At 38.9% G+C, this 27,548-nt stretch overlaps 1 protein-coding gene across 17 annotated transcripts in view; it reads right to left on the bottom strand.

The window, feature by feature from the left end:
- Window positions 1–27,548, bottom strand: part of LOC134223425 (serine/threonine-protein kinase MARK2-like) — a 448,377-nt gene that overhangs the window by 111,140 nt on the left and 309,689 nt on the right. For 15 of the 17 annotated variants that reach the window (XM_062702579.1, XM_062702562.1, XM_062702563.1 and 12 more), the window contains exon 3: window positions 1,279–1,491. In XM_062702579.1, the coding sequence (XP_062558563.1) occupies window positions 1,279–1,491 (213 nt within the window). Of the gene's footprint in view, window positions 1–1,278; window positions 1,492–26,390; window positions 27,545–27,548 lie in introns of all 17 variants that reach the window. The other 2 variants (XM_062702570.1, XM_062702574.1) reach the window with 1 other exon arrangement.

The following is a 27,548-nucleotide window of genomic DNA, read 5'->3' as shown; positions in this document are numbered from 1 at the left end:
AGATGGTCGGGTTTCACATTTTGTAAACCCGAACTCGATTTGGAAATTCCTTTCAAACCCGGACCCGACCCGAACCCGGAATGAAAAATCTTATCAAACCCGAACCCGACCCGTACCCGACAATTTTTGCACCGAGCTGGACCCGAACTAATTTTTAGGTGGAAAATTCAAACTAGATATTTTATATTTCTCCTTACACCCAAAAGGGTATAGGTCCAAACAACGAACAAGCCTGGCTAGGCCGTGGTACCATGCTTGAGAGATTGTGTTCTCTTAGATAGGAAATTCCGCTATTTTTACGAGATGAATGTGTGGGTCGAAAGTATCCCTGCTCTTCATGATTAGCATGTTATGAAAATCTTTTCAAGCAGATATCTGTGAAAACAGCTTCTTTGAAAGTAATCGTCGTTACATATTATCTGACGATAACATGGAATCTTGATTGCTAGTTTCGGTGACCGGTTGTGAAAACAATATGCCTTTAATACTGGAGAGTAGTCAAGTATTTCATTAAAAATTTCAACCGCAAAACCTGTTATGTAAAAAGTAAATGAAAAATTACAGAAACCATTGATTATTTTGAAAATATGTGGATACTGCTCTTGAACCTCATAGTTTCTATGTCCAAAACAATGAGAACAGTTCTCCTGTATAAAATATTATGCACCATTTTTTCCGAACCTCAGCAGCTGTAAATTCTGAAATTGGACCCGTGGCTTGGAAGTGTTGGGCAGGCCTGCGCTAAACCGTGTCGTCTGTATACTATTCGAGATTTTGGAGTTATTATCGATGCTGAATTGACGTTTAAAGAACACCAAGAAGAAGCCATCAAGCGAGCTCGTCATTAACTTCGGTTTGAACATTGAACATTGAACAACTTGAATCGGTTCATCGAAGATTCATAATTTTCGACATATGAATGACTCGCTGAACCTTTCGCCGTATGCCGCCTGATGTCAATTGTATTATTAGGGACTAAAGCCTCTAATATGATGTTTTCAAAATGAAAAAAAAAAGTTATGCATTCTTGAACTAAGTATACAGCATATCAGTTATCTCCACTTTATTTCCAACTATAATTAGCAATTTGCTAAGGCTGTGTATTAAAAGCGAAAATTTAACTTTGTCGCTCGTAAGTGCCATTAAATTTAGTCAGAACGCGAAATTGCTTTCCACGGCAATAACTGCTGTACATCTTCATTATGGTGGATTATCCTTTATACGCCGGTAAAGAAGGCCAACAACTTCAAATATTATAATAATAAAAGCAACACCTACCTCCCGGTACAGCTTCTGCAGCGAGGACGCATTCAGCTGTGTCTTGTCGATGATTTTGATGGCCACCTCCTTGGACGTGGGGACGTGCTTCGCCAGTTTCACCTTGGCGAAGTTTCCCTTGCCGATGGTTTTCAGCAGTTTGTACTTGCCGATGTGTTCCTCGGCCGGTCGCCACCGAGCACCCGTTCCGCGCATCTGCATATTTGGTGAACCCTGCGAAAAAAAAAAAGCCAAACGCGTGTGCGTGATTAGTCATCATTGTGCGAAATCAGAATCAAAATGATGTTCTTTACGGGGAGGGAATGCAGAAAATAAATAAACAGTGATGCGGCTGCTGCTGTTGCTGCATTTAGCTGCGTTAGCGTCGTACTTCATCGTTCGCAAGGGTGATTACCCTCATCGAAGTGTTGCTCTGGCGTTGCGTCATCCGTCCATGGCGTGTCAAGAAGATTCGCCACACAATTCTATCGAAACCAAAACATAACATTCGGTCTTGTTTAACTTTTTCGAGGAAGAAACATCACAGGCGGTTTACGAGTAACTTTAGCCAGTCGGACTGTGAATCGCTTTGCTACACAGTGGGATATGTGTTCAATTTGGTAGGACAAAATATTTCATTTGTATGTGATTTCGCTAATATTTCTTCAAATTTAAATGGTAGACAAATATGTATTGTATATCTATTTAAGCATTCCCAGATAATACGACGAGCGTCCAAAATTACAATAATTAAACTATAATTCAGAATATTTTAAACAAATATTTTTAACTCGTCATCGTATTTAAAATTAGAATCCCAATTTTGGCCATTCCCTAGACGTCTCCGAGTGCGTCGATCGTAGTAAAAGAAGGCTAAAATTAACTGCATATACGATGGTGAACATTCCGTCAGTCGGCAATTGATGGGATGATTCCGTTCAGAACGTGTTCCGCGCACGATAATCAAACGATATATGTAGCGAAAATAAATATGCATAGGATAGGATAGAACCAGAGTATCAGATTCGCCGCTCTAAATGTTTACGATGCCCCTGGTCCGTCCGTATATGCAAATACAGAGGAAAATCCAAGAACCGGGAAAAGCTAGAAACAACAGAACAACAACAACGACAACAGTAGTAGAACCAGCGCAGCGTGAGCGTTGTCCAACGGAGGAAAAACTCACCGCCGCCGGTGTGTGTACGGATTTAATAATAGACGCCGACAAAATAACTAGCGGTGCAAAAAATAATAGACTTGCCGTGTCAGATATTATTCAGAGTGTGTTTCGCCCAAGCCGTTGGCCAAAGGAGATTTTGGATGGCGGTACTTAAATTTAATACGAGGTGCGAACAACGGCATTGCGGAAGACACCGGAAGTGATGGTTGCGTCGTCTCGTGCTGATTTATGCGTTCGAATATCAAACGGGTCGGGTTCTGAATAGCATGAAAGAACTTAGCATTAGGCTACTGCCTCGGATAAGTTGAGTATTTGCAAATCTAATCACTGGATCTTCAATGTGTTTTGCATTTAACTTACGTTAATTCTAGGCAGATATCTCCTCTTGATATGAAAGATTGCGCGTATGCTTTCCAACATAGGCGTAACAAAGATTGATCAGAATGATGCATGAAACTGGTTTTCCGCTAAACCACAAGGCAGAACCTTTTATTCCAGACATCAAATAAATATTGATTTCCATATCGATTTGATCTCGAGTCGATTGCAATTGTAACGAAATTCCATTTGAATTTTTAAATACAATACAAAATTCAGTTTCGGTGTTGATTCTATTTTATTCGACGCAATTAGAATAGATTTATACTCAATTTCAAGCTTATTTTGTTTAGGATTAGATGCCGATTCTCGAATAGTCTCAATATTATGCAATTGGGATTATTCTCTAATATAATTTTGACATTAATTACGGGAAATCCTTTTATAACTTCCACTGGTAATTCTTACGAATATCTACAAAAAGATTTTTTGGGTTATTTAGAAAAACATTTCGTGGAAATTTTGATTTGCCACCCCAACAAACAATTTTAGCTGAATAAACTAGTTTTTTGGCTGAAGAAGTCTATTTTTGGTCATATAAGCACTTCACCCACCTCCAATGTTTGTTGGGACGAAATGGAACATTCTTTGTTCTGTCTACGGAAAATTCTGCGGAATTCCCAAGAATTTCCAATCCCCCGAATTCCCAATACTTCTGAATCCTCTTAGAACATTATTTGTTCTATGTACAGAAAATTCTTCAGAAAGAAGAAATTCTTTTATAGAAAACTCTTCGAAATTTCCACGCCAGCCTCGAACTGAAGGTCTCTTTAATAAAGGTTTAATAACAAATCTTCCGCACTAAGTGAAATTCTCCAAGATTTTCTCGGGAAATTCTTCCAAAATTCCACAAAGAAATCTTTCAAACATTTCAGCGAAAATTCTTTTGAAGAATTTCCAAGATTTCTTTCGAAATTTCCAAGAAAATTATTACCACGGATTTTTACCACTGTTTTTTTTTTAAATTTTCAAGAGAAAGTCTTCCACACTTCTATTGAAAATTCCTCGGAATTCCCAATATTGCAAGTAGAGAAATTGAGAAATGAGTATGTAGTGAGAATTTTTAAGTGTTAAGAAGAAATAAGAAGTTAGAGGTTGGAAGTGACAACTTTAAGAGTGGAAAGTAAAAATGAGATGTGAGAAATGTGAGCAATGTGTTAAGATTTGTATGAGGTGAGAAATCAGAAGTGGAAAACTTGAAATAACGAATAAGAAGTGAGAAGTAAACGGGTACTAATGAGAAGTGAGAGATGAAAATTGAGAAGTCAGCAGTGAGAAAATAAAAATGAGTTGAGGGAAGAGAGAACTGAGTAAGGTATGCATTTTCCGAAGTAGTAAGTGAGAAGTGAGAAATTAAAAAAAATCCTTTTCCTTTCCCTCTTACTTGCTTTCTATTTTCTCTCTTCTTCATCCTCCTTCCTTCTTTATTCTTTCTTTTCACCACTTATTTCTCACTTTTTAAGTCACGTTTCTCACTACCCAATTATTTTATCTCACTTGTTAGCTCTCCCTTTTTAGTTCTCACTACTCACTTCTTATCAGTGGTGAAAATCTGTGAACCTTACTCACAAAACAAGAAGTAGGCAATGCCATATACTCGCGAACATTCGTTTTGCCTTTTTTCTTGCCTACCTACTACTCGCAGAGAAAACAAAAAAAAAACGAACCCCGAAAAATGTTCGTGAAGCTTCGCGAGTCATTCGGGTTAATTTGCAAAAAGTCATAAAACAACCTCGGAACATGTTTCTCACGGATGTTCGAGCAAGAACACAATTGTTTATTGTTATTGTGTTTATGTCAAGTCAAATTTATCCATTGTATTCGAAGTAACCACAAATACTCGCGATCGTGATTTTTACTCGCGAACAAAATACTGCCCTGCTTTTTGTCTTTGCTCTGTCCGTACTCGAACAAAGCAAGCGAAAGAAAAATGCAGCCAGTAGGTTCAGACAAGTGTGGCATTTTTGGTAGGCCTAATTACACTCTTTTTTTACTCGTGAAGCGAGTATTTCCACCACTGCTTCTTATGTGTGATGAACTTATTAAAAAAATCATAAAAATAAAGAAAAAACTTGCTTCTTTTTTCTCACCCGTCACTTCTCGCTTTTTACTGCTCACTACTTACTTCGAACATTTCTCACTTCCAACTACGTACTCCTCAGTTTAGTATCAGTATCTCACTTGGTATCAGGCCATTAGGCTGAATGAGAAGTTAAAAGTTAGTCCTTCCTTTTCCATTGCTCCTTCTTTCTTCATTATTCTTTTTCTCTCTTCCGTTTTCCTACTCCCTTCTTCTTTTATCTTTCTTCTTTTCTTCTTCTTTCCTTCTTCCATCTTCCTTCTTTGTACTTTCTTTTTCCTTATTCCTTATTCTGTCTGCCTTCTTCCCTCTGCGTTCCCGTTATTCCTTCTTCGATCTTCCCTTTTCCTTTTTTTTCTTCTTTCGTCCTTCCTTCCTTCTTTCATCTTCCTTTTCCCTCTTCCCTCGTCCTTTTTAATTCATTCTTCTTCCTTCTATTTTATTACTTCTTCCTCTTTTCTTCTTTATTTACGATCTTCCTTCTTCATTTTTCCTTCTTCCTTAGTTTCTCTTCCTTTTTCCTAGGTGATTCTTCCTTCTTTCGACTTCCTTGTCAGTCGCAAAATTTGTTTCCGCTATTAGATATAATGTAGCTTAGGGTTTCAATGCAATGTATGGGAAAAAATTGTCATCGAATCTAAAAAATATTGCTCACAAGTTTCATTACCCTGGCCTAAAATATGACCCCATGCAAAATTTGAGCTCAATCGAACATGATTTAGGGGTGCTTAAAATTTATCAAAGTTTTGAAAATTTTCCCAAGAAGGTACCAAAGGAAAAGAAAGAAAATCGAATTTTTGTTATTGATGCCAAATGACTTACAAATGCATGAAACGTCAAGATCTGAAGTTATTCCAATTTATTTTTTCAAATAAATTGATTTTTTTTTCTTAGAACATTTTTGGGATTTTAACATCAAAATCAAAATTATGATAGCAAGATTTAAAGCACCCCTAAATCATGTCCGATGGAGCTCAAATTTTGCATAGGGGCATATTTCAGGGCTTAGGGAATGTTTGCGTAACGTTTGGTTTTTAAATTCGATGAAAAACTGTTTTTGCGATGAGAAATTTTTTCGAAGTCCCAAAACAGTCGATTGTTTTCAAAAAAATAATTCTCAAAGTTTCATGCATTTTGAGTCCTTTGGCACAAAAAAAAAATTTCCCTTTGTGTGAAAAAAAAGTTTTGATTAATTTTGAGCACCCCTAAATCATGTCCGATTTAGCTCAAATTTTACTAAGGGGGATATTTATGGCTACTAAAACGTTTGCGTATCGCCTGGTACACGCAAGAAAAATGACCCCTTAAATGTATGTGTAATTTCTCATACTTTTCTAAAAAAAGCCTTTTCATTAAATTCATTTGATTCTAATGATTATCCTACATCCGACACATACCTTGTATTTGACAAACAACTGAATTATATGACTAATTGAAAGTTCCCCAGGCATTCGCCGACCAACTCAACGACTAACAGAAATGCTTATCAAGTTGGTGAAGAATGGCGTCCAGTGAAAATTTTCATTTGAGTGCGTGTGTAGACTAAGTGGTTCCGCGTCCCATTTTTCTTTGAATTGGTACGAACTAAGTACGGTTAGAGTGTAAATTTGCAATTATAGGTACCATCTCGAGTACCATCATCTGAATCTCCTGTACCGGCGTGTACTCCTGCTCCAACAAACAAAACATTCAATTTTTCATCGGAATCACCCCATCGTTGAGATCCAGCAGCGTCTGAAAGCCAAACAAACCGGTACATCACAGAGAGCCTGAAGGAATTGAACAGCCCATTCAACAACTGCAGGCAATGATAATATCCCAGAGTTTAATTGTCAAGGAAGCACCATTTTCCAACAAGTTTTTCTCAAAATACGTTGTTTATCCGTCTGATGACTACTGTCTGTAATCAAGTACAGTTTACTTCGAAAACCAACCAAATTCAGCAAGCATCTCAAATGCAAACAAACATTTCAGCTATGAATTATTCATCATCGATCTCATTTGTTTAACTAAAAAGAAAAAAAAATGCAATGATAATCAAGAATAAAAACGAAAATCCATCGATTAGAATAATTTTCTCTACGCATATACTCCATAAACTGAACTTTTCAAAAGTATGTGTCAACTTTATAGATTCCATTTTGTAAACACATGTATTTAATGGAAATGCATACTGGCGATAAGTCAATAATATCACACATACTTATTATGAGTACAACCCCATTGCAAAAATCCATGTGGGTTGGCACATGAATAGAATGGTCTTATTTCCTTGAGTGTATAAAATCCGATGATTTTTTTTTCATCATATAAAAAAAAAGTCTCAAAAATGTTCTAAGACAAAAAATATTTTTTTTCCAATTTTTCTCTCGATCGTTTCATGCATTTTAAAGTCATTTGGCATCAAAAACAAAAATTCGACTTTCGGGAAAATTTTCATGGGTAGAAATTAAAAAAAAAGGCACCCCTATATCATGTCCGATTGAGCTGAAATTTTACATGGGGTCATATTTTGGGGTAATGAAACTTGTGAGCAATGTCGTTTTTAAAAACCCAGATTAATCCACCTAGCGTTGGTGGTGCCTTTCTCGTATTTAGTTAAGACACCAACCTTATATGGGGTTTATATGGCCCGATGTACCATTTTCTTCATAACTTTTAAACGCAATGACCGATCGTTATGAAATTCAATAGTGATCAACAAGGCTTTGTCCCCTGTCGAATGAAACTTGTTGCGAGAAAATCGGTTAAGGATTACTATACGAAAAGTTGTCTAATGTTTTTTATAGCTTTTGTGCACACACATACACACATACATACACACGGACAGACAGACATGTACTCAGCTCGTCGAGCTGAGTCGATTGGTATATAATACTATGGGTCTCAGAGGCTTCTATAAAAAGTTCGTTTTCGGAGTGAAATGATAGCCTTTCGGTTCAACTTAGTTGTACGAGAAAGGCAAAAATCGAAAATGTCATTTTCATTGGCACCCTAAGCTACAGCACCGTACTAGAAATGTAGCTGCCTCATCAGAAAATGAGAGAAAATTCAATTGTAGGAGAGCTCACTTCTTTTTAAAAAAAAAAACCCAGATTAATCCACCTAGCGTTGGTGATGCCTTTCTCGCAATTAGTTAAGACACCAACCTTATATGGGGCCTATATGGTTCGGTGTACCATTTTCTTCATAACTTTTAAACGCAATGACCGATCGTTATCAAATTCAATAGTGATCAACAAGGCTTTGTCCTCTGTCGAATAAAACTTGTTGCGAGAAAATCGGTTAAGGATTACTATACGAAAAGTTGTCTAATGTTTTCTTTAGATTTTGTGCACACACATACACACACACATACACACATACATACACACGGACAGACAGACATGTGCTCAGTTCGTCGAGCTGAGTCGATTGGTATATAACACTATGGGTCTCAGAGGCTTCTATAAAAAGTGCGTTTTCGGAGTGAAATGATAGCCTTTCGGTACAACTTTGTTGTACGAGAAAGGCAATAAGGGATAAAATTTCTAGCTACAATGATGCCAATTTCAACATGTTTAATTTGTTATCATTCGCTTAGTCCTGCTTTAGAATAATTTCTAAATAGTAATAATTTCTCTTTTCTCACTTTTCACTCTTCTCACTTATAACTTTTCACTTCTAATTTCTCACTTCTTACTACTCATTCGGTCTAAAGGTTTTCGGCCAATGAAAATAAATACTAAGGTATGGAAATCCATATATTGTGTGCGTGCCTTTCCTGTATGGCAAAAAAGCTTTCACTACTACATTCGAACGAGCTCCCATAAGAAGCCGTACAAATATGTACGTCACCAAAAGATATTTTAGTTACTAGATAAAGATTGTCGCTTCGGTTCCCTTTGTTCTGCTGTCCGAAACATGTGTGGTACATACCTGTCAAATCGTATGGATTTTCCTTCTTTGACATTTAGCTCCCCTATCCTCGCCAGCAAAAGATGTTCCGGACAGCGACGACAGCGATAATCTTTATCTAGTAACTAAAATATCTTTTACGTCACCATTTGCTGTTTACATTTTCCATCATCCACTAATACACTTGCATTTGGTCTTCTTCCACACCTTCTATCTATTCTCATTGGTTTTCGGCCTAATGGCTAGCATTATCTTACACCCCACTTGGAACATTTCACTTCTCACTACAAATTGAAATCGATTGAGGTTTGATTTCATTTATCCATTTCGTTTTCATTCTAGGGGAATTGTTCCGATCTCATCTCACTGAACATATATTCATCTCATCGCGAAACAAAGAAATGCGGCACCAATTTCGTCACTTTTTTGTCAACACGTGTGCTCACTGCTGAAAAAAATCACAAAAATAAGAAATAAATCGAATACCTTTTCTTTGCTTTGTTTTTGATGGGATGAATATCGGAGCCATGAGATAAAATCCAGGAGCAGTTCCCCTATTTCAATTTGGTTTGGATGAGCTATTGTATCGATTTTAATTTACTGACTTGATTACCTAATTCGGATAATATTTCAAATTGGCCCTCTTTGGATGCAATTTATAATTTTAATTTGATTTGATGTCGATTGATTTCGATTTTTTTTACTTTTTCTTTCGCACCATTTTTTTTTTAATTTCATAGGAACAAATATTTGAAAAAAAAAGATCAAACAGATCAAATTTGTGGAAAATTAAACAACTGTTTTGGATTGTAAATCAATCCTTACTTCATTGTTTTTAATAGTTTACTATTCCACGCACAATTGATTATAGGGACAGTCTAATGGAACCATAGAGGTGTGCCAAATATTGCTTTTTGTGTTGTTTTGTGCTTTACGGCTACTATAGGAAGGGTTCATTTAATTAGTTATTTTAATTTGATTGGAATTAATGATTTGCATGGTTATATTAATTTTTGATTGGTTCCATTTCAAATTTTTATCGCATTATTTTGATTCAATTACGATTTAAAACAATCAGTTCCAACAGAATCCAAGTGCAGATCTCTGAAGTTACAAAAATATCTTCATGCATGACGAGTATCTGCTTTTAGATGTTCGGCCGTTCAGCGTCCCGCCGTGCATTATTTTTGTCACCTCTGAATATTGCGTCAATTATATTTTTGAACCGTATACTATGACGAGCGTAGAACCAAGAGGCGAGACACTGTGAGGAGGAGAAATAGGTCCAAATTATAAATCGAATTCCGCGACCAAATAGGGGAACTGTTCCGTTTTCAATCTCACTGTACATATATTCATCTCAACGCGAAACAAAGAAATACGGCACCAATTTCGTTCCTTCTTTTTGCTAACATGCATGCTCACTGCTGAAAAAAATCACAAAAATAATAAACAAATCAAATACCTTTTCGTTGTTTTGTTTTTCGTAGGACCAATATCGGAGCTATGAGATGAAGTCCAGGAGCAGTAACCCTAGTACGATTATGACTGTGCTAGCAGATACATTTTCTACGTTCATCAAAAAACATAACTCCTAAATATGAAGAACACAAGAAATGAAAAAAATAATTTGATTATCAAATAGCACAGCATAGGGCTTTCGATTAATTTTGATTTACTGAATTCGGTTGAAATTTTGCAACGCAATTCAATTCTGAGCTCAAATCTGCTGGGATTGCTTCAAATTTGCATTTCTACCGATTTCTCTTACGATTCCAAACATCACATGCCGGCTACCTACGCGTTTTTTTATTTCTCATCTTATTCTTATTTCTCACTCCAGGAAGGCACCTTTCCAATAAAATAATCTATAAATAGCCATTTTGGAAATAGAATACAGCACTCCGACCGAAAGAACAACGAACCGACATAAAGCATCGACTTTTACTTGCCTGACTGCCAAACAAATTAGCATTAATACGAACGTACCCCACATCAAAAGTGGATCTGATTGAGGCAGCTGTTTTCTCGAACCGGAAATACACCCAACAGCGCAGCATTATCATGGAACGTACCAACATAATCGCTAACCAGTTCAATCAATTCATCATTCCACAGATAATCTATGCGCGTTTACAATCCCCCCCACTCTCACTACTGCCGCTGTATCAGTCCCTATAGCCTGTTACTTGACATTGAAAGTGGATTGTTTTGATTATGTTTTTCTTCCGTTCTGTGCGAGCCTCTCGGATGGTTGTTGGTTCACGTTCGTTTCATTCCGAGAGGCAGTAACGAAATGCAAAGGCTGTTGATACTCCAGGTCAACATTTGAGAAGGAGTCGAGTCTTAAATGAAAATAATAACGTCAAGGAAAATTTCAATTTTCAATAAATTTGAGGGAAGTTACGCAAACTCAAAGCACAAAAATATTGTTTGTTTCGGTGCGCAGGACTTGAGACCTTTTCAGTCGTTGATCGATCATACAATCATTGTCCAAACTGGCAACAAAGAAGAAATGGCCCTGGGTTATGCCGAAGACTATTGGCGCCATGCAAACTACATAAGATTTGTTTACCGACCCGCCGACAGCCGTACGTAAAAAAAGCCGGGATTGACTGCGCATTGGAATAAGGGCGGTCGGTGTGAAGAAGAGAGCACACATTTGGGTCATTTGTTTTCGCAGGACATAACCTTTGGCCTACTGTCGTTGTTGTCGCACTAAGCGTTGTCACCTTGTAAGAGGCCTGTTGTGCCTAATTGAATGGAATAGCACCAACATAGATGCGATATTTCATAGTTTTTGACATTGCAGTACCGAATAAATTATTTGTTCTTTGATAGTTAATTTTCTCATTGACCTTATAAAAGACCCTACTTTGTAATTTCAAACTTTACTGAAACATCACTTCATTTACTGTCATTAATTGAAAATCGAATGTAATCAGTACTAATAATAAACACTGCATATATACTCGGACGAACAACGTTCGATAGTCGACAATTCGACTCCAACATTTCAAAAGGGCGATACTGCTTTTGTAAACAATTAGTATTTCCGTCACTTGTGGGCTCATTTGAGCCCATCCACGCAATCAAACCCCACTGATGGAAGCAACGAATTCTCTGGCTTTCATATGGCGCTGGTTGGCACAAATTAGCCCACCAGCGACGAGAGAAGCTTTTGTTTACAAACACAGTTTCGCCCTTTCGAAAATTGATTCTGAATTATGGTACCGCGCCATATGTCTGTCGATCGGTTGGGGCTGATTCATGGAAAATTTCTACAGCCCTAAACAAGCGGAACCGAACACGAGGACACACCTTTGTTGGAAACGGGAAAAAAAAACTTAGTTGCATTATCTCTCACTCCACACGGTCGCATGGACATAGTTTAGTTTGTAATCAACACATCCGCCGATGCACGGGGCTCGTAAAATATGTATTATCAACTATCAAACAACACACCATCATCCATCGCACTAGCTACAGGGCGCGATAAACAAGACATTTTCGAACGCCATAATCCCACACCAACTAGTTGAGCTGATAGACGGCTTTTAATTGAATACCTGCTATCAGTTGGGCTGTCTGGATGTGCCGTGAATGGTTGGAAATAGACAGAAAAGCGAAAGACTGGACTTATCGTCGGCTATTATTAGTCGATTCCGAATCGTCTTCACCTTTCTTCAGTTGGTCTAGAATCTAGGATAAGGATATGATGAACTCCAGTTAGGTTATGAATAATCCGCTTAGAAATGAAATAACAATGAACAATTAAAATTTATGTAGCAAAGCTTCATATGTTTTGGTAGTCATTACTACTCGAAAGCACTCAGAATAGAACAAACAGAGGTTTGTGGTTTCAAAACCACTATTTGGATAGAGCATACTTTCCAAGAAAATTATTAAGCTCTTTTAGTGAAATATCTTCACCTGTCGGAAGACAAGCTAGTACTACTCCAATTAATTCAACCACGTTCAAATCTCGTACTTGACTCGACTAGACTAAATTCTAATAAACAGCTATATAAATCCTTAGGGTGGTATGGACTTTTTAACTGTCCATAAATGCATAACAGTCCCATGTAGATAGGAAATCAAGCAAACAGTTTTAATGGAAAGTTTTTGCGGAAAAATATTTCTTTTCAGGAAGGAAGGAAAATTGATATTTCGCCCAAACTAGTGCTAGGGCAGTGCTCCTTATAACAACATTCTGTGTTTTAATCGTCGCGAAGTAGTTAAGATATCGAATCAGTCTTCGGGAAAATACGTAAGGCACGCGTTGGTTTTCCGTTTTTGTATCATCATGATAATGGCGTCGTGCAAAAGAAATAATGAGTCGCTTTCCAAGGCAATTTCCAATATATTTCCTTCCTAACTAACATACTATTCCTTTCCAGTGCACTCATGGAGATGCAGAGGATTCGTCGGTCTCTTGTAGCAATGAGTGTCGAACTAATTTTCCTCCCCTTATCCTAATTGACTGTGAGGACGTAGTCGGCATCGTTATTGGCCTTGAATTAAAGAAACTTTGAAGTATGTACAGTGAGAATAGCTTTATTGTCCCGAGATCAATTGGTGAGCTGTGCATTATTTGTTGTTTTTCGGCCAATCACGACTAGCAACTACGATGGGTAGGGGAAGGTGAGGAGACTAAATCTCCGGGGAGACTTGATCATCCCCTGTTTTATCGATAACTAAAGTAGTTTTGTTCTAGCGTATTCTTAGTATAGATCCTCTAGTCTAATGACCTTTATGTTGTGAGTTATTTTATGGATTGACAACGTTATTTATTCTGCAGGGCGGTTTGTATGTTTTGACCTTGAGATTTTTTTTATTGGCCACGCAAAATTTGAACAACTTTTCATTAAAATGAGCAAATGGTTTCGTTTTTTCACAGACTACTACTTATTGGCATTACATCCCCACACTGGGAGAGAGCCGAGGCGGCAGTTTAGTGTTTTTTCACAGAACAAAGCCATAAATATGTTTAATGATCTGTACTGATGAAAATGTCAACATTTCATCAAAGTTTTAGGATACTTGGATTTGAAGTTATTGCCTTAATATGGGGACACTTCACACTCTGTTTTTAATTCTGCAGCTCGGCAAAAATCCGCACAGCCGTTTGCCCAGCAAAATAAAAACTGATATCCCGGTAAAAATGACGTTTGTTAGCTGATTATCGGCAATTTATTTGCTGATTTTCAGCAACTTTGACAGAAATCTCGGCAAAAAACATGTTTGCTGGGGCTCGGCTGTGCGAAACTCGGTAAAAGTTTAACATCAGGGTAAAAAAATAAGTTTGTGAATCCCCCATTAGTTACCCATACAGTGAACGTTCGCTAATTGGGCTTTTTCTAGTTGGGGCGCTTTTTAGTTGGGGGTTCGCTAATTGGGGCGAAACCCAATTAAAAAGCAGCTAAACGTCAGAATGTGATGTCAAAAACGCGTTGACGTTTTGTTTCCGTGTTTGGCGGGATCAATATTTTCTGGCGCGTAAAATTTTCTTTTGTTCAATGCAAAAGTAAACAACATTGACGCTTGTCAAACCGCCCAATTAGCAAACGATCACTGTACAAAAATTTGGCGAAAAAATTCAAAAAAATATAAATCTGTTCTCAGGCTTCTATTTTTTTGTAGATTTGACAGATTTAATAAAGGGTTGGCAGGAAAAATTATTTATTGCGTAGATATCATAGAAAGGGGATCAAGTCTCCCCAAATTTAAAAATTACATGTGCTGTCGAATTTTATAATAAAAATCGTTCATGTATACGCACAGCAATTCGAGAATTCCGCGTGTTTTGAAGGAAAAATATTCAAAAAATCTGAGGATACCTTTCTAATTTTATCAAAGCAAGTTTTTGGGGAGGGATCAATTTCCCCCGAATATTTTAAAAGTAGATTTTTAACACCACTCCAAAATACTATACTATACTGACATGAATCGCATATCTGTCCCATCTTTGCTGGGTTTCCTATTCATATGGGACAAATATGCGATTCACGGCAGTATATTTCATAGAGAGTCTGAGTGGAAATCGCGTATGTTTATTTATTTTTGGTTGTGATACATCGGGAATCAGAAAAGGGGATCAAGTCTCCCTAGTCTCTCATACAGTCAATCTAAGCAAAGCTAAGCTTCATATATAAACAAATAAAGATATTTCCCTTGGGATAGTTAAAACCCACGAACATGCGAAAATGCTGTAGCTGGAAAAAAACACTTTCGAGTAGAAAATGTTCCGAACACGAGCAAATACATTCTGCAATGTTTCAAATTCTAGATGACAAAGTATACAAATTATTATTTCTTTATCGACATGAATTAAATTAAATATTAACACCCGAATGCGGCATATCCAAATTGACTGAGCTTTGTTATATCAATAAGATAAAAAAATATCCTAATTTTGTTATAAGAATTTTGAAAATATTTTCGAAATATCAGGACTTTTATGAATATTTTAAAGCTCACTTCTTAGTTGAAGCATTTTTAACAGAAATTTATATTTCTTCTCAAGAGCACATGATATCAAAATTTCCAGAATTTTAAAATTCCGATCGTTGATCTGCTTTTTTTTTTAATTTGCTTTATTATCACTATCCTGTTTTGAACCTAGAAGTTGAACAGTGATAGGATGTTATTAAAAATACTTGAACTCAATATGTCTAATGTTGCAGATCCCTTCGAAAAATTACTTCAAAATAATTTTTTTTTTTTTTTTTTTCGAGAGTTGACCAGTTGTAGTCTTAATAGACTGGTATCTCGGCTGGGCTCTCCATGTGATACACAATACTAGCAGACGACTCAAGCTATGTTGCTCACTAGGTCACTGCGGCCTGGGTTTGTATTGTGATCATACCGATACATTATTCTTTCTATCTACAGTCTGTCAATTATAAACCGAACAAATAATGGAAGCTCAACATGTACATAGATGTTTTCTGAATAAGTAGTTAACATGTAAATTTAATTATTAGTTACTTGGAGCCGACATTCAATACCTAATAGTAGTCTATGTTGACAACGGTGGTACTGTTGCCATTTCCAAGTAACAATTTCGAATAAAGATGTAATGATATCATTCTGGTAGGGTAGTTTCAAAATAGATTAATTTAAGTACTATTGTAATAAATGGACACATTGAAGAGCTTCCCTTATTTTAACACGGTTGAGTATCGGATGTTTGTCAATACGTCGTCGAGTTAATTGTATCCTATCAGTCACAGTAATGTCATATGTTAAAGTTTCAGTAGTCTAATAGTGATCATTATACAAAATTTCTGTCCAGTTGTTCCGTAATTGCTTTTTTTGGTCAAGTTCTATTCCCTTTTCTAATATTCAAACCTTTATTATTTATTAAAATAATGAGGTCTAAAATTCAGTTATTCAGATTCAGGGTAAACAATATTCAATATAATAGTGGATGAACGCATCATATGGTCTATCCTCATTTCCGTAAGTGTTCAAGTTATTAGTCTTGTAGCAATAATAGTGGTACTAGTTATTCTCTATCTTGTGAGTGCAATGGTCTCAATTAACTATTCTAAACAGAACTCTGTCTCTTGTCTTTCTGTCCACCGATGGTCATGTATTAATTTTCGTTTTTTATTATTTATTTGATATCATTAAATTTCAGTCATTTATTTTACTATCGGTCATTTATTTTATTATAAGGTAAAGGTCAGCGAATTTGTCTTAATACGAGAAACACTAAGTCATGTCCCCTATATATCCGCTAATTTTTCTAACTAACCTAATAGAAGGAAGAGAGAAACAGTTTTTTTGCGTTGATCCATGCAGCTAGAGAGACTAAAATAAAAAGATTATCGAGAAGATATAATAGATACATTCACTATCTCCAATGCCAAATTAGTAAACCTACAAATTCTACTTTTCACTACTAAAATTCTACTTCAGCTATACGGGTACAAAATGAATTATTGTTAGCTACTACTACAAGTATAAATAGATGTATGCTATTTGGATAAGCGTTTGTTTCAGGGTCTTGTTAGTATTAGAGTTATGTTAGTTAGACCCCTACTGAGCCCTGCCGGCACCTCCAAATTTACCAATAGGCAGTTGTTGTTAGATCGTGCGACACTAACCATTAGTTAACTTGGAGGCATGGTACCTCAAGTGTTTGGTATAACTGTTGACCTTATTTAAGTAAGATGTGATAAAAGTTTCTCTACGGAGCTTATTTTCAAACCATTACCATTAAAATAACGATATTCTTGTGAAAGAGATATAAAAAATGGAAAAATATCTTAATTTTTTTAATTTAGTGTTGAACTTAACCTTTGTTTGAAAAAAGCACTCTATTAAACAACAAAAATTAATAAAAAAAAAACTTTTTAAGACACTTGAAATATCAACGTCAAGCCCCTTATCCATGGGTTCTTGATTGTTATCGCCAAAGCAAATCTGACGTTTTAGTTAATATTTCGATTTGTTTCTTTCAGAACTATGAAGCTTATTGGAAACTACTGTTTGCAATTAATCATCAACGTTTTCCATTACAGAACAACCGTCATAACTACCGCTGATAAAGGTAACTTTTCTTTATATTTTCTATGTGCTCTAGAAAGAACATTCTGACATTCTTTTCTAATGTTCATTCATTCATGACATTCTTTTCTAATGTTCATCATCCACAGGCGCATCTCCACGGAAGTTCTAAAGCATGGTTAATTGGAAAGGATGCCGAAAGACTGCGGCCACAATAAGCGCCGCCATATACGAACACCACCACTCTTCACCAGCAGCAACATGTTCAACTTTTTTTTCGTCAAGTGAATTGAATTAAAATGTGTACACGTTCAGTTCGCGTTAGATTCAAGCGACTTGCTCAATTTAATTGCCTTGTCTAAACGTAGCATTACGGCATGCCCAATGAGAAGCTATGAAGAGCGCTCAACAACAGAATAAAATATCTAAATCTAAATTTAAATTAAATTTCAAATCAAAGTAATAAAATGAATCGTAAAATAATTAATTGTTTTGAATTTTTATTGTAGTATTAGTGTGAAATGTATTCCAAATCGTATTGAATTTTTACTTTAAAACATTAAAAAATGTTATAGAAAACATTTGAAACACAATGTTTTCTATGGTTTTGTCCTTCGAAATCATCCCATTGAAGAACCGTAAAATCAATTGTTTTGCTCTGAATTTTGTATGGAAATTTTTTTTGTAAAGATACATAACAACCCCCCTTTTTTATTGTAAAAGTCCCATTTACTATTCATTTTATCGTGGAAAACCATTATTTCTGATGTGATTTAATTGTTGAAATTCCATTACATTCAATGGTAACTATTATGTTTTAATTGGTGATGTAACAGTAAAATTTATGATATTTTAATCATATTTTTTATCCGGGTAGCCACATCCTTGTCTTGCTTCTAGAATATCACCAGTAAACAATGAAAACCCGGGATTTAACTCTGTCTACAAGACCATTTCAAGCAAGAGAATTTGTTCAGTAATAAGAACTTCCGTGTGTTCCTCTCACTACCATTGTTCACCAGTTCAAGAAAAGTTAGTTAGCTAGAAAAATGGATTAGGCTAGGGCTCTGTTTGGTAGATCTTACACCGCAACACACTACGTCAAAGTGATCTACCGTGTTACGGGAAATTATTAAAAAAATTAAAGAAGTTGTTACCCCTCCATTTGCCTTATACCGGGCAAACGCCTTCTTTTAAAGACGGCATTATCGACTTCCTTCGCCTTATACCGGGAAGACGCATCCATTTAAAGTAGGCGTTACCCATCCCTTCGCCTTAAACCGAGCAAATGCGTTCTTTTAAAGAAGGCATTATTAATTCCCCTCGCCTTATACTGAGCAGACACATCCATTCAAAGAAGGCTTTATATTTCTCCTTTGCTTTATACCGGGCAGATGCGTCAATTCATAGAAGGGATTACCTTCTTTATTTTCTTTATATAGAGCAAAAGTTTCTATTTCAAAAAGGTATTCTTTCCTCACATTGCCTTATACCGACCGGATGAGGTCAATCAAAGAAAGCATTACCTTCTTCCATTGCCTTAAATCACAATCCGAATGAATTTAGACCGGATTGCATGTGATTAAGCAGAATTCAGTTAATATTTCAATGATAATTATTCTAACTGAATGATTTTCGGTGTAAAGGCACATTCAGCGCATACATTTTCGGAGAAATATCATTTTCGGAGAAACATCATTTCCGGGAAAAGACATTTTCGAAAAAAATATGTTCTCGGGAAAATATCTTTATCGAGCAAATGTCAGTTTCGGTGGAAATATAATTTTCTATGAAATGTTATTTTTGGGAAAATATCATTTTCGGGGAAATGTGGTTTTCGGAGAAATATCAGACGCCATTTTCGAAGAAATGTCATTTTCTAGGAAATACTATTTTTGGGGAAAGAGAGAGAATTATTTTCGGGGAAACGTCATTTCTGGAAAAATGCCATTTGCGGGGAAACGTTATTTTCGGGAAATGTTTTTGGAGAAATATTGTGTTCGGTCAAATGTTATTTTCGGTAAAATGCCATTTTCGGGGAGACATAATGTTCGGGGAAAAGTCATGTTCGAGAATTTCGAGAAAATTATACTTTCGGGGATTTTTATAATTTAAAAGAACTTCATATGAAAAAATGAGGAACTTTAAATACACAACATGAGCGATCTAGGACCGCGCGCATTCTGAAGGGTTAAGAAAAGAAATAAGAAACTTTTTTCCGTGCAAGTTGGACTGCAAACAATCATCGTGTCGCCCCTCACTCTGACTATGCCGCAAATTTAAAACGTTTCAACCTGCAAGCACTTGAATAAGCTTTGGAACAAGTATCGTATCGATGTTGCAGCGGTTGAATTGTCTTTATAAACGCTTAAATAAGCGTGATTGATACGTCAACTATGAAATCATGGGCAGTTCGTATTTATTGAAAATGGCCAACCCACATTCCCACGCGCAATTTTTTTTATTGAAGGACGTGGTATCCGTAAGATATCAATATTTAGGTGACATTCAAAATTCATCTTAGTAACGAAACAGGTCCTGGGAAAAAGACGAGCAGAACAAGTACTGAATGGGACAGATCGAACCACTTTTTCTAGACTTTTTCTTCAAATAATAAGGTAAATTTTTTTTTTTTGTCGAAGACCACCTAAGGAATCAATCGAAAAAAATCGAATACAGTTGGGCACATAGCAAAAAAAAATTGAAAAAGACGACCAGAACCATAGGTGAACGATTTTTGTTGGACAACTCCTTCTCAACTTTTTGCTTGAAATGAAGAAAAAAATGGTTTTGGGTCTGAAGGAATGTGGGGTACCGTTGGGAGAAGAGTCGTGGAAAACAGTAGATGCATAACTATTAGATTGCTAAGACCCTCTATATCTCGTGATCAACATGTTTTGTACAAGGCGATACTTTCAAATTAAGTGTCTGATGTTCTTGTTTTTCATCACAGTAGCCAAATTTTCATTCATGAGAACATCTCAGATGAGAATGTGCTAAACAAAACAATAATTTGGACATTCAAGGTACCGATCAAACCCTACGAAATCCGGGTTTGCTATTGTTGAATCATGTTTATCACAATAGCTCTGTCTATGGGAAAACAGCGCCTCCAACGTTCTAGCACTTGACTTATGCTTCTATTTCGCAAACGTTAGTTTACAAGTCCCAATCTTCGGTGTGAAATCCTGAGAAGCAAAGCGCAAAGAAAAGCGCGAGCACAAGTTGACGATGGATTCTGCATCGGAATTCGGATTAAGGTTTGAAGGCAAGGAAAGACTATTCAAAACACCTAAATGATGAATTCTAGATCATGTGCTTCTTTATCCTATAGTGGAAGGCACGCGTACTGGAAAAGTATGTCATACGCTAGCAAAAGATTCGCATGCCTCATCAGTATTAACGGAACAAAGCCTTCACAATAAGTAGCATTTGGCCTAAAGCATGTCGAACGCTAACTAACCATTGATCCGCCTCAGAATTTCGTCATTACAGCTAAACATCGCAGATCGATTAAAGGAAGACATCGCGCCCACGTATGCGGGAGCGCAGATCAGGCCTCTTGGAGCAAGCCACTGATCAGCAGCAAGTTGATGTCAAACAGGTCGAAAAAATCGTTGAAACGCCGAATAACTGATCGAATTGGCTCGTGTAGTGCATAACAATCCAACTCTCTGGACACTGCCGCTGCTCAGGGAAGTGGGTTACTTACGGCAATAGGCACTCGAAGGGATCGAACTGTCGGTGGCGGAAGCGAGAGCTGGACAAATGAAGCTGCACATAGTTCACCTATCACAAGAGTCAGTAATTGTAAGGCGATATGGCGGATGAAGATCGACATCGGAGGGTATGCGATTGCTTCGAAGCGATCACCAAAGCACCAGATGATATTTGACAGTCTACGGCTGCGAACAGTCGGTCGAGACAATGAACGCAACAGCAAGGCTCATGCCCAAGGTCGCCGGTCCATGGAGCAGCTAGAGATGGGCAAAACAGCTCATTGCAGTGAGCGGATCTGGGGGCAGCAGGGACAGCAGGAACAGCATGATGTCCAAGGGCTTGACGACCCCTCCCCAGCTGTCTGCGAGTCAGGGAGAACTGCCTAGGGCGTGGTGGGATTTAGCAGTGGGCTCTGCTGAAATCCCTCCCAAAAAACCACAAGTGCCCGTAAGCGGACTCTATCAAAGCGACTGTGTGCCGCTTCAAAAGCACAAGCCCAGGGAGGGAGTGCCAACTGGCATGTGGAGTGTCCCTACTTCGGTAGGGTAGTGTGTGAGCTGCTTCGGCAGGGAGTGAGTGATCTGTTTGTGCTGAGGCAGGAGTGTCATAGCGAGTCGCCGCCGCTATGGCCACCTCGAAGCGCAGCAGAAGTCTGAGTATGGACTGCACATGCTAAGGTAAGAGTGTCGTAGCGTAGTATCGTTGATTAGTCCCCACATACCGCTATCGACACCTCGAGGCATGGCAGTGGAGTGTTAGAATAAGTTGTGGAGTGTACCTACTTCGGTAGGGTAGCGCGTGAGCTGCTTCGGCAGGGAGTGAGTGATCTGGTTGTGCTGAGACAGGAGTGGCATAGCGTGTCTCCGCCGCTATTGTCACCTCAAAGCGCAGCAGAAGTCTGAGTATGGACTGCACATGCTGAGGCAGGAGTCGAGGTATCCCATCGACACCTCGAGGCATTGCAGTGGAGTGTTAGAGTGAGCACCGAAAAGGGTCACATGGAGCGAATGGTCTTTGGAGAAGCTGCTTCGGCGGCAGGGTAGCAGTGGGTTGTACCCACACACCTACAGTTGTGCACATGTGGTGCATGGGGAGTGTCCCTGCTTCGGCAGGGTAGCGTATGGTCTGCTTCGGCAGTGGTGTGATTGATCTGCTCGTGCTGAGGCAGAGTGTCGTAGCGCAATATCTGTAGGCCCAGGCAGTTACCGCTATTGACACCTCGAGGCATGGCAGCGGAGCGTCCGGGAGAGCATCCAAGTAAGACTCAAATGGAGTGAATGGGGTGCGAGCACCCAAGTCAGTCTCGCGTGGGACGAGTGCCTGTGTGAGCGATAATGAGTGAGTACGCTTAGTACTGCCATCCCCCAGAAGTAGTACTGTGAGGTAGTTCCTGGGGGAAACGATGGTGGAGCCCAAGGGAGTTTAGTCGGTATTACCGGTATGGTCGAGTCCGACACTCCAGTACACTTCCGTGTGGTAGTTTGGCAACTACAATGCACGTGTACTGGGTTAGTGTGTAAATGCATTCTCCCTTGTAAAAAAAAAAAAAAAAAAGAAAAAGTGAGCGGATCTGATCCGTTCAGCTCATTGAAAAGTCAGCTCCTTAGATCAGCTCCTTAGATCAGCTCTTCAGTTCTTTAATGCTACATATATTAAAAAATATTTGTAATATTATTATTTCGATTTTAATTATTGTTCAAAAATTTGAAAAATTTATGTCAATCATTCATCATTCATCTATTTACCTCACTTAATTTGAATAATTCGTTAATTTGAATAATTCAGTCCCTAGTATCTGGTATGTATATGAACCATATCACGTGTCATAAGTGTTTTATTTATTGGCGCAGTAAATCAATGCCTTGTTTGCGCGCGCTTCTAACCATGCGTAGTTGACATTTTCATACAAGCGAGCCCATTCATCTTGTATTGTGCATTTAGACCAAAACTGTTTAAATGACGCTGATGAACTGGCAGCAAGGCCCACTTCCGACGAGGTTCACACCGAAAAATAAAATAAATATGCAGCACTGCACGGTGTTATCTGTCACAAAATCGAGCTTGTTTTGTCGCTGACAACGTCGCTGGCACCAAATTGAGGTTCGGGAGTCGATTTCCACACTTCCGAACGCTCTTCCGACAATGTTTTGGTAGCAAATTCAAATTTTGTTCTGACGTTCATGATGTCGGAAGTAAGTTCGGAAGTAAAACGTCGGAAGTCGGAATACAATTTAGTGCTGGCGACACAATATTGGTTCCCGAAATGCGGGAGAACTAAAAACAAGAGAGTCAGAGCAAACATAGTGCACATGTAGCAGTATGCTAGCGGGAAAACCCGTCGCAAGCAAAAAATCCGCTCCGTGCAAGCTCCCAGTTCGGGTCGTTTGAACCACACGGTTCGCTAGAATCGGTCGCGACTGATCCGAATCGAGATCCGTGTCGCACGGATTTCAGCTGGTAGCGCAGCTCTCGCTTCCATGTCACAGCAATTTCGAGCTGGACGACCACATGAGCGGAACTGAGAGTAACTCTCCGAACAACTGTTGTTCGGATCTTCGATCTTTTGCTTGGTACGGTTCGTTCGCTACCGCACTACTAGGTATCTTTTGTGTGTCCGTCGTGTCCGTTCGTAGCGCCAAGTATGTGGGTATGGGTTTCGAAATAGACGGCAAGCTAGATTATTTTTGCTTGTGTGTTTCTTATTCCTTTCTGCAGCAGAAATGATTTCTGTTGGTTGGCTAGATGGTGCTGTCGCTTGGCTTGATGGTGCTTGAGGTGCAAATAATAAACGATCAGCACGTGCGCGGTACTGGACTGGAATTCTCATACAAGCTCGCTTGTGTTGTGTACCGCGAGCGTGGTATTTTCGTTTGTGTTGTACAAAATACAACAGCGCGCGTACTCGAGTGCGTACGCTCAAAGGAGTTTCTCTAGGCGCGTGTTTGACAATGATTTCAACAATTTAAAGTGAGCTGCTGAGCTGGGGTTCTTTAAAAAAGATCCATGGTTCATCAGCTCAATGTAAGGAAGCGAATCTTTCGAACAGCTCCTGAGCGGAGCGCCCATCTCTAGAAGCAGCACGAAGCGTCTGCTAGCGTTTGTTTCGACGTTCATATTGCGATGCAGTACTGCGCTGAATATCAAGCATACGTGGAAGATCAACATATGCGCAAGACAATAAGATCAACAATATGCGCAAGAAAAGCGCACAGGCACCAGTCATGATCAATGGCAGCTCCGGAAATTTGCTAACCGACAGAGCAGGGGTGGCTGCTAGGCGGAAGCATCACTTTGAGTTATTGTTGAATGGACAATCGGACAGAGAGGACACAAACAGAATCAGGGTTGAGCAGTGGAGCCACCCACGGTAGACAAAGTGAGAAAGGCTGTCCGAGAGCTAAAAAGCGATAATGCCGCTGTAAAGGACGGACTCTCGGCCGAGCTTTTATAAGTCGGGAGTACGCCCGTTTACGGAAACCTTTGTCGACGAATACCAAAGTTATTTCGAGAAGGACGATCAACAAAGGACTAGATGTTTACTCTGCCACAAATCCTTGATAAATTCTGGGAATACAACTTGCGGACCTAGTATCTGTTCGTGGACTTAAGGCAGCGTACAACTCAGTGAAACGGAATGAGCTGCGGCATATAATTCTAGAACATGGCTTTCCGGTAGAAATTGACAAGCTAATAAAACAAGGCAGTTTACAGTGGGCGGGGTATGAAGTGCATATGATGTGTAGGGAAACTAGTGAATGGCGGCCCAAGAACGAGATACCTGAAAGATTCGGTTTTGCTCCGCGAAAAATTGATTTTCAGTGAAGTCGTTTTTTACGCGTTAAAACCCGTGCATTGTGATATCGTACAATATGGCAGATTTCAGGGGGCGAATGTTGGAAGAAAGGATTGTCGAACGTTCAGACAACCTTCGAACAGAGAGACGGAAAGTGGGAAATACTAATTTAAATAAACTAACGACAAAATTTAGACTAACTGTAGATGAGACAGTTTCGATAACATTGATTTTTTTTAAAAATATAATTGAGGTTTTCAGCCCTGGGGTTCACATCAGAATATTGATTTTGATACTTAATCGTTCTTCTTTTTTGCTATGACTTTCGAATTACAGCCAATAATAGGATTTTTGATCATCCAAAAATGTTTCAAAACTCTATGACTACGAACCACTAAACACCAATGTCTAATTGTAGTTTGTTAATAGTGATTCTTCTAGTTATGAAAAGGCGAAAATATCATATTCTTGCACTGGAGATAAATAAATCTCGAAAAGAGAACTTTACAGCAACAGGTAAATAAAAATTACAATTGGACGACAGCTCACAATGACGTGCAGAAAAAACCCTGATAATAGCCACAACAAACATTCGCTTTAGTCGCGAAAATCACTGCCAACCGAACTTGGCTGGCTGTGATACCATCACTTGCTTACCCTTGCTGTTAGTCAGTCAGTTTCGCTTCGACCGGAGACTAATCTGAGCGGATTGCCACTTAGATATGATGGGTAGAGCAAACAGACCAGAGATAATAAACAGGAGCAAAATTTGCCCCGCAATAACATCGACCTGGTTTAATTTGTCCCGATTTTCGCTGGTAGCGAGCCGATGTGGAATCATTCATTATCAGCTAAATTTGGTTTCAGTTTGGTCTGAGTTGGGTTGACAATTTTGGACCTGCGTTTACATATCGGATGGCATTATATATTGTTGATTCTTAGCTTCAATATGGAATTGATAGCACACCGAGAAATGAAATGAATAAAACACCAATAAATCAATTTAAATAGAAAAATCCTAAATTGGATCATTGGACTAACCAGTTATAAACCAAATACGATACAGATAAGCAAAACAATAACATCTTTCAACCAAGTTACATACATACAGATACTTTTCGGGGTCTGAAATTGAAAGTATGCTTTTGGCATTATATTAAAAAATCTTTGTTTTAAAAAATTAATTTGATCAATTTGTGTTTGGAAGCTTATTACTCAGGAAATTGAATTTAGTACATCGTTGAATTAGATAAACTTCACAAGTACGCAGAAAAAATCTATTCCAAGAAATCATAAAAACGCTGAAATCATCAAATATGTCAAGCTAAAATAGGAAGAAAAATTCGCGCAACAACAAAGCAACACCGTCACAAAGTGAGTGTATTGCCAATCGATATCATTAACGAAGGTCATAGCGGACAAGCCAACAACTTATCAGCCCGCCGCCGCAGTCTGCTGCTGACGAAAGCTTATTTTTTCGATCAATCAGCCATCATCATTATGATTATCGTCACACTTCCTCCACTCGCCGGTGTAGGGATGCCTGAAAACCGAACCCCTTTAGTTACCTGAGATTTCTGCGGACTGACCAAGTGCTTCATTATTTCGGAGCTGATCTTCCGCTCGGTGGAATTCTTCACGCTGCTCATGGGTGACGCTCGGGGCGAAGTCGCAGTCGCTGCAACAGCGGCGGCGGCGGCGGCAGCTATCGATGAGCTTCCCGTAGACGAACCGGTGGTGGAGTTGCTTCCGGATGAGGCGCCGACCGAACTGGCCACCAGCGGTGCCGCAGGTGGATCTTTCGGAACCATTTTGGTCACCTGCGGTGGCGACGTAGTCGGAATGATCATCGGTGGCCGCGGGGCCGGTTTCTTCTGGCGGAGCAGTTTGGCCGTGGTTTCGGCCTGTTTCGAATCCGAAGCGGTTCGATTGATGACTCGGGTAGTCCTGGGTTTGCGATTCGTGGTTATGGCACCACCGGTGGAACTGCGGGAGTCCTCGCCACGCTTGAAGGAACTCGGTGCGAGGTCGTCGTCGGTGTCGCTCTCGCCGGGCTTGTCCATGTAGCCGAACCCATTGCCGGACACGTCACTGATGCCGCTGTTCAGAAGGCTGGACAGTTCTCCGTAGTGCACCGGACGGTGGTCCTTTTTGGTGTCTTTTTTGGTATCGATGACGTCGGCCGGATGTTCTGCCTTCATGCGAGTGTCGAACTCCATGGTGTTGATTTGGCGTTCGAGGTTCTGCAGGACCGAGAGGGAATCCCCTTCCGGAGATAAGGGAGCTGAGTCGGCATGTTTGGAGTTGGGTCCAGTGATGTCACTGAGTTTCAGACTGTAGTCGTCACGGATATCGATTTGTCCGGCAGAGTTTTGCTCGTTTCGGTAGTTCCTGACCGCAACGCGCGATGGTTGCGGGGAACTTAGGAAGGTGGTCCGTTTAGCGGCTGTCGGTAGTTCACCAAGCGTGACGACCTCCAGTTTGTGTGGCTTGAGACGGATACTGCGCCGATTCGGCTCGTTGCGCTCGAACTCCTTGGAACTCATGGTTACGAAAATATAACAATTTTGTTTTGCAAATGTTGTACTACTCGTGCTGTTTTATTGCTAGATTTGCACTTCACCACTTAAAACACAATCACCGTGGCTTCGAGAATGTCTATTTTTTGCACGGAATTTTGAACCATGAAGAGCGCTCAGATAGCGAAAGTCATCGTTGTCAGCTGT

This window comes from Armigeres subalbatus, chromosome 3, assembly GCF_024139115.2.
Source record: "Armigeres subalbatus isolate Guangzhou_Male chromosome 3, GZ_Asu_2, whole genome shotgun sequence".
NCBI lineage: Eukaryota > Metazoa > Arthropoda > Insecta > Diptera > Culicidae > Armigeres > Armigeres subalbatus.
Note: the sequence above shows the minus strand (reverse complement) of the source record. Positions and strands in the feature narration are given on the sequence as shown.